Genomic DNA, 6,193 nt, shown 5'->3' with positions numbered 1-6,193 from the left:
ACGGTCTGGGCCTACCTGAGTTTACCGTAAGCAGCGACTTACTTCTTCCCGGTTGAGTCCTGCATGTGAGGGGGATTAATCTTCAAACCCTCCGCCTCGGTTACCAAGTAACAGTCACGGCTGGCTTTGCAAGCCGGTGTTCCCAGTGCCAGCCACTCACTCATTAACACTTCTGGAAGGGCTGCATGTCAGGGTAAACTCCAAGTGCTCTGTGAAGCCACAGGCCATGTCACCGAGAGCTGCCCAGCTGCATACACCGATTTAATCAGTGAGCAAGCATCTGAGCAGGAGGGACATAGTGGACCCAAGCCATCACTGCCACCACTGGGGAGCATCTGGGGTTGATACAGGGCCGAAGCCCAGCTCTGGCCCTCAAGTGGCTGGATGGGGGCAGGTGGCCACCCTCCCGATTCCTTCCCTGACTGTGACCCACAGCACTTACTCTGAGCACAGAACGGGTCAGTGAGCAGAAAGGTTAAGCGTGGCCCAGCCCCTGGCAGATGCTTGCTCAATGTGGGGCCCAGTATCCGTGGTGCTGGGAGACCAGGGGACCCAAGGGGATGATCAGGAAGGGGCTCTTGAGCCTGGTCTAGAAAAGAGGACAGGAAATGTGACAAGCCTCTAGTGTCCAACAGAGCACGTTCTAGGACTAGGACTGCTGTGCCTGGAAGTGACCCAAGAGATGCAAATCACTGCCAAGGGCCTCGCGGTCCACTTGAGGCCCGAGGGCTGTAGAAGGACATGGCTGCTGTCATGGCAGTATCCCCAGAGGAGGGGCATTTGCCCCCATCCCTCCTGCTCCTTATCTTAATTGCATGTATTTGGTAACAAGCCTTTTCTTTCTGGGACAATTCTGGTTCCTCTGGGTCCACTAGACCCCTTTACATTTCCCAAGTCTCCTTTGTGTGTAAAGAGGTGCCCCTCCCCCAGGGGTCCCCACCGGGGCAGGGGAGGGGGTGGGGTGGAGAAGACCCAGCTGCACTTTGAAGCGTGCACCGTGGGCTGGAATGTCACCGTCGTGCTGGTTTAATCATAAATTTACTGCCTGCCAGGAAGCCTTCTGCTCTGGTCCAGCCCTCAGTCCCACTCGCTCAGAGCCGGCTCTGCTGCAGGATGGCTGTGGACAACTCCACCAGCGACGCCCATACCCCTGGGCGGCAGCTGACCGTGGTGGACATTGCCATCATCGCCGTGTATTTTGCCCTGAACGTGGCCGTGGGCATATGGGTGAGAGGACAGTGGTGGCAAAGGCTGGGGCGGGTGCTGGGGCATGGGAACCATCTGGGATGTCCCTGGGCATGGCATACTCTCTCTGGAGGCCCGATGCCCTTGGGCCCTCCTCCCAGCCCCGGGGACATTTGCCGGAGACCTTGACCAAGCCCCTTTCTCTCTTTGGCGACAGATTCTCAAGTCTCTAAAGTGAGGAACAGAAAGTGTCTCTAAGGGCAGGTAGAAAGGGACGCTGGGGGCTTCTGTGCAGCTGATAAGCTGGGTGCTTGGCACAGTGTGCAGTCTTCTGCTTCCCCTCCGATGTCAAATGGGCTCACAGAATCACAGGGGTTCTTGGCTGCGCCCACACCAGCTGAGCCAAATCCAGGGCGGGGCAGTGGCATGCAGGGCCTGGGGTCTCTGTTTTAACAATGCCATGTCCGCCAGCCTTGCCTAGTTCATAAGCCAGTTTCTTCAGCCTTTGAGAAGAGAGAAGGGCTTTAGGCCACCACAGGCTCCAGCAGCAGTGAGGCCATTGCTATGCAGGTGCTGTGCGCATTGCCCCCCGCAACAGCCCCATTTGCAGGTGAACCCCGGGGCTTCAGGGGGCAGGGACTTGGGCAGTGAACCCAGGACCCTGCCCAGAGGGGAGGGTCTCCTCCATCTACTCCTAATCCTGGGTGGGAGGTGGACACAAGCCAGTCAGTCTTGTCTCCAGAGCTCCCCAGGCTGGCACCCCTGAGCCCTTACTGGCAGTGGTCTTCCTCTCCTGGTGGAGAATGAGAAGCCCCTCTTATCTTCTCTGGCCATGGCCCTAGTACTAGGATCCTTGGAAGTTGCTCAGCTTTTTGACCTTCAGGGTCTTTATCTGTAAGACATGTATCACCGCCTGGTCCTAGGTCCCAAGTTCCCAAATGGGAGAGGTCTTCTACCTGAGATGACCACACATAAGGGACCCTGCTGCTGCTGTCGATCCTGTAGTAGAAAGTGCGAGTGGTGGAGGTAGAGGTGGAGATGGTGGGGGGCAGGGGGCACTGGAGATGATGGTGGAGGTGGGGGAGGGGCTGGTGGAAGTAACAGCCACAGTGACTAGAATTCATTCTCCTGTGATTAAATAGTAACTCTCAGGCAGCCCAGTGCTGAGTGTTGGGAAAGTTGGGTCTGTGTGTTCTGAGAACAGTTACTTAACCTCCTGTTTCCTCAAACACACCTCGTAGATCTGTACACTCGTCTCTCACAGCTGTTCCAAAGACCACAAGAGCCCAGTGGATGTGAAAATCCGTTCCAACCAAGTGTACTGTGTTCTTGGGAGCACCGTGCTGGGGGAGGAGGGGCCCCTGCGGTGGAGGCTTTCTTTTTTAAAAAATATTATCATTACTATTTATTAATTTACTTCCTGGTCTTAATGACCCAGATAACCACAACAGTGTGGTCACTCACCTAGAGCCAGACATCCTGGAGTGTGAAGTCAAGTGGGCCTTAGGAAGCGCTGCTATGAACAAAGCTAGTGGAGGTGATGGAATGCCAGCTGAGCTATTTCACATCCTAAAAGATGATGCTGTTAAAGTGCTGCACTCAATATGCCAGCAAATTTGGAAAACTCTGCAGTGACCACAGGACTGGAAAAGGTCAGTTTTCATTTCAATCCCAAAGAAGGGCAATGCCGAAGAATGTTCAAACTACCACACATTTGTTCTCATTTCACATGCTAGCAAGGTCATGCTCAAAATCCTTCAAGTTAGGCTTCAACAGTACATGAACCAAGAAATTCCAGATGTACAAGCTGGATTCAGAAAAGGCAGAGGAACCAGAGATCAAATTGCCAACATCTGTTGGATCATAGAGAAACCAAGAGAATTCCAGAAAAACATCTATTTCTGCTTCATTGGCTATACTAAAGCCTTTGACTGTGTGAATCACAACAAACTGTGGAAAATTCTTAAAGAGATGGGAATATCAGACTACCTTACCTGCCTCCTGAGAAACCTGTATGCAGGTCAAGAAACAACAGTTAGGACTGGACATGGAACAATGGACTAGTTTAAAATTGGGAAAGGAGTGCATCAAGACTGTATATTGTCACCCTGTTTATTTAACCCCAATGCAGAGTACATCTGAGTACATGCACAGTACATGAGGAATGGGACAGGCTCTGTGACTTAGGTAGCTTGGGACCCCTGGAGCTGGAGTGAGTCAGGACCACTCAGTCAACCGCTGGGAAAGATGAGGTCCTTGTAGGAAGGGAAAATGCTGTGAGAAAGCCGTTGGCAACATCCACTACATCCTTGAGGATAAGAGAACACGATAGAGAAAAGCAGGGGCTAAGACCAGGGCGGCTCTGGAGGTGGTGCAGTGCACCACCTACACAGCTGGACATGGCCATCCTGGCAAGATGGTGAGAGTCCTCAAACTGTACTGTGTTCAGTGTGGCTGGATCATGAGCACAGAGAGAAAGCAGAGGTCAGGGGACTGTAGTGGGACAGGCAGCCAGCAGTCATATCAGAAGCTTCGAGTGGTGGGCCCAGACAAACCAGCTTAGTTGTCCTGACCGTCTGGGCAGCAGAGAGCAGACAGTTGGAGTCTGGAAGAACCAGGCCTGCATGTTGATGGACTCGTGTTTCAGCAAGTAGTGGTGCCTCTTCCTCTTGGGGGCTGGGCGATGGTCTGTGGTGTGGATGCACGTTTGTTCATCCGTCCATCCATCCATTAGCTGATGAGCCTTTGGGTTGCTTCCACCCTCAGGCTGTGGTGAGTTACACAGCTGTGAGCAGCCACGTGAGGGGGTCATTCGAGCACCTGCTCTCAGCTCTCCCGGATGTAGCCGGGAGCAGAACTGCTGGGTCTCGGGGTCACCTGTGTGTCCCACTCTCTGGGGAGCCAGTGCACTATTTCCCACGGTAGTGGCACATTGTTCCCTGCCTCTGGCCCAGCGAAGGCTCCAGTTCCTGCCCCTGTCTTTGCAGTCCTCCTGCCGGGCCAGCAGGAACACAGTGAGAGGCTACTTCCTGGCCGGCCGGGACATGACGTGGTGGCCGGTGAGTGCCCCCCAACCTCTCCCACCCCTCCTTGCACTAGGGCCACATCTGACCCCTAGGTCAGCCTGCATCTGCATCCCTGCTGTCACTTCCTGTGTCCTCCTCACACCCAGAATCACCCCCAGGCCGGGCCAAGGAGGCAGAGATGGGGCCTAGGCCAGCAGGGGTCCCTGAGCGGCCGTTGTGGGAGGCAGGTGGTAGAAGGCGTGGAGAGGGCATGACTGATGCTAGCTCCTCCCCTCTCTCTCCTCCAGATCGGAGCCTCCCTTTTTGCCAGCAGTGAGGGTTCGGGTCTCTTCATTGGGCTGGCGGGCTCGGGAGCGGCTGGAGGCTTGGCGGTGGCTGGCTTCGAGTGGAATGTGAGCTCCAGAGGCGGGTGTCCGCTGTGGGTGGGAGTCGGGTGGGGTGGGCAGCAACCTTGATAGGTGCTGGATGGTGCGCATCAGAGCCCACCCCTCCATGGCCAGAGGCAGTACCCAGCAACCCAGAAGGCCAAGATCCAGGCAGACAGGGTTGATGGGGAAGTCGGGTCTACAGAATGCTGCAGGCAGGGAGCCCTGAGCCTCGGCCATCATCCTTAATGTTCAGGGCTGCAGAGAGGAGGCGGGGACAGTTCTTGACCCTGTATGCCCTATCCTTACCTGCCTCTGACCCCCACAGGCTACCTATGTGCTGCTGGCCCTGGCATGGGTGTTTGTGCCCATCTACCTCTCCTCGGAGGTGAGTCTGCCCAGGGACAGCCCAGCTGGGGGCCTCGGGACAGCCAGGCCTGGGGTGGAGTGGGTGGTGGCGATGGGCAGGACCCCTGGCTTCACACATGAATTGGTAAGTGAAACCACAAGTCTCAGCTCTGGGTTTGTTTCTAGTCCAGCTTAACATTCCTATCGACCCATGGAGTCAGGTCCCCTGGGCCCTCAGCCCAGGGGCCTTGTCTGTTGGTCTCTACTGTACCTGCATGTTGCATCTGGAGGAGGATGCTCCATCTACCTGAGCACACAGGCTGCACACCTGGGCTGCAAGTCACATCCTCAATTACGCCGCTTCTTTGGTCCCATCCGGGCGTCACTAAGTCCGGTGGTTCACATTTCCTGGATGTCTCAGTCTCGTACTTCCCCATCTAGCCAGAGCTCATCTGGATTTGTTATAACAGCCTTCCAACTTGTCCCCTGCCCCCAGCCACAGCCCCCCATGCATCCCTCCTGTCTCAGCCTGCTACAGCCCAGCCTAAGCCCCCCACCATGTGATCGGAAGTGTAAGCCTGGAATTCTAGGCCTGGTGCTGGGGCTGTGAGATGCTCCGGGCCCAATTGCTAGCTGTGGCCTTGAAGCAGTGAGTTTAGCCCGCCGGCCTATGCCCCTAGATCGTCACCATGCCTGAATACATGCAGAAGCGCTACGGGGGCCAGCGGATTCGCATGTACCTGTCTGTCCTGTCGCTGCTGCTGTCCGTCTTCACCAAGATATCGGTGAGCCATCCCTTCCCCCACCAGCTTCTGGCCAGCTTAGCCGTAACATCCCTGCTCTGGGGCCCTCAAAGTGACCTGACAGCCCCTGATCAGCCTCTGCCTTGTCTGACAGCTGGGGAGACCAAGGCCCAGAAAGGCACACTGACTTGCCCAGGATCATACAGCTGCACCAGGGCCCTGGGAGGGGGCAGAATGGAGCCCTGTGACTCCTGCTTTGCCCCTGGGTTCTTGTCTGGGCTCTGGGTCCTGGTTCTGGCCAGCCAGGAGTGCCCACTAGGGGGCGCCCAGAGCCTTCTGTCTCTGGCCCAAGGTGGCAAGTGGCTGTCAGCTCCACTGCCAGGCTGACTCCCCTTTCCCTGGGGGGCCTGGCCTGGGCACATCCTGTCCACATCCTGGGTCTCACAGGAAGCCAGGATGGGGGAGCTGGTCCCAAGCCCATGGGGCCTCCATGGCCACTCCAGGCCTGTGTTCTCCCTCCTGAGTC

At 56.2% G+C, this 6,193-nt stretch overlaps 1 protein-coding gene across 4 annotated transcripts in view; it reads left to right on the top strand.

The window, feature by feature from the left end:
- Nucleotides 1-935: 935 nt before the first annotated feature.
- SLC5A10 (solute carrier family 5 member 10) overlaps nucleotides 936-6,193 on the top strand; it is a 54,957-nt gene continuing 49,699 nt past the window's right edge. For all 4 annotated transcript variants that reach the window (XM_070389607.1, XM_070389608.1, XM_070389605.1 and 1 more), the window contains exons 1-5: nucleotides 936-1,227; nucleotides 4,173-4,244; nucleotides 4,499-4,603; nucleotides 4,905-4,964; nucleotides 5,605-5,709. In XM_070389607.1, coding sequence (XP_070245708.1) covers nucleotides 1,114-1,227; nucleotides 4,173-4,244; nucleotides 4,499-4,603; nucleotides 4,905-4,964; nucleotides 5,605-5,709 — 456 coding nt within the window. In that variant the 5' untranslated portion in view covers nucleotides 936-1,113. The remainder of the gene's footprint in view (nucleotides 1,228-4,172; nucleotides 4,245-4,498; nucleotides 4,604-4,904; nucleotides 4,965-5,604; nucleotides 5,710-6,193) is intronic.

The sequence above is a fragment of the Bos mutus genome, chromosome 19, assembly GCF_027580195.1.
Source record: "Bos mutus isolate GX-2022 chromosome 19, NWIPB_WYAK_1.1, whole genome shotgun sequence".
NCBI lineage: Eukaryota > Metazoa > Chordata > Mammalia > Artiodactyla > Bovidae > Bos > Bos mutus.
The sequence above is the reverse complement of the archived record's forward strand: the minus strand, read 5'-3'. Positions and strand labels throughout refer to the sequence as shown.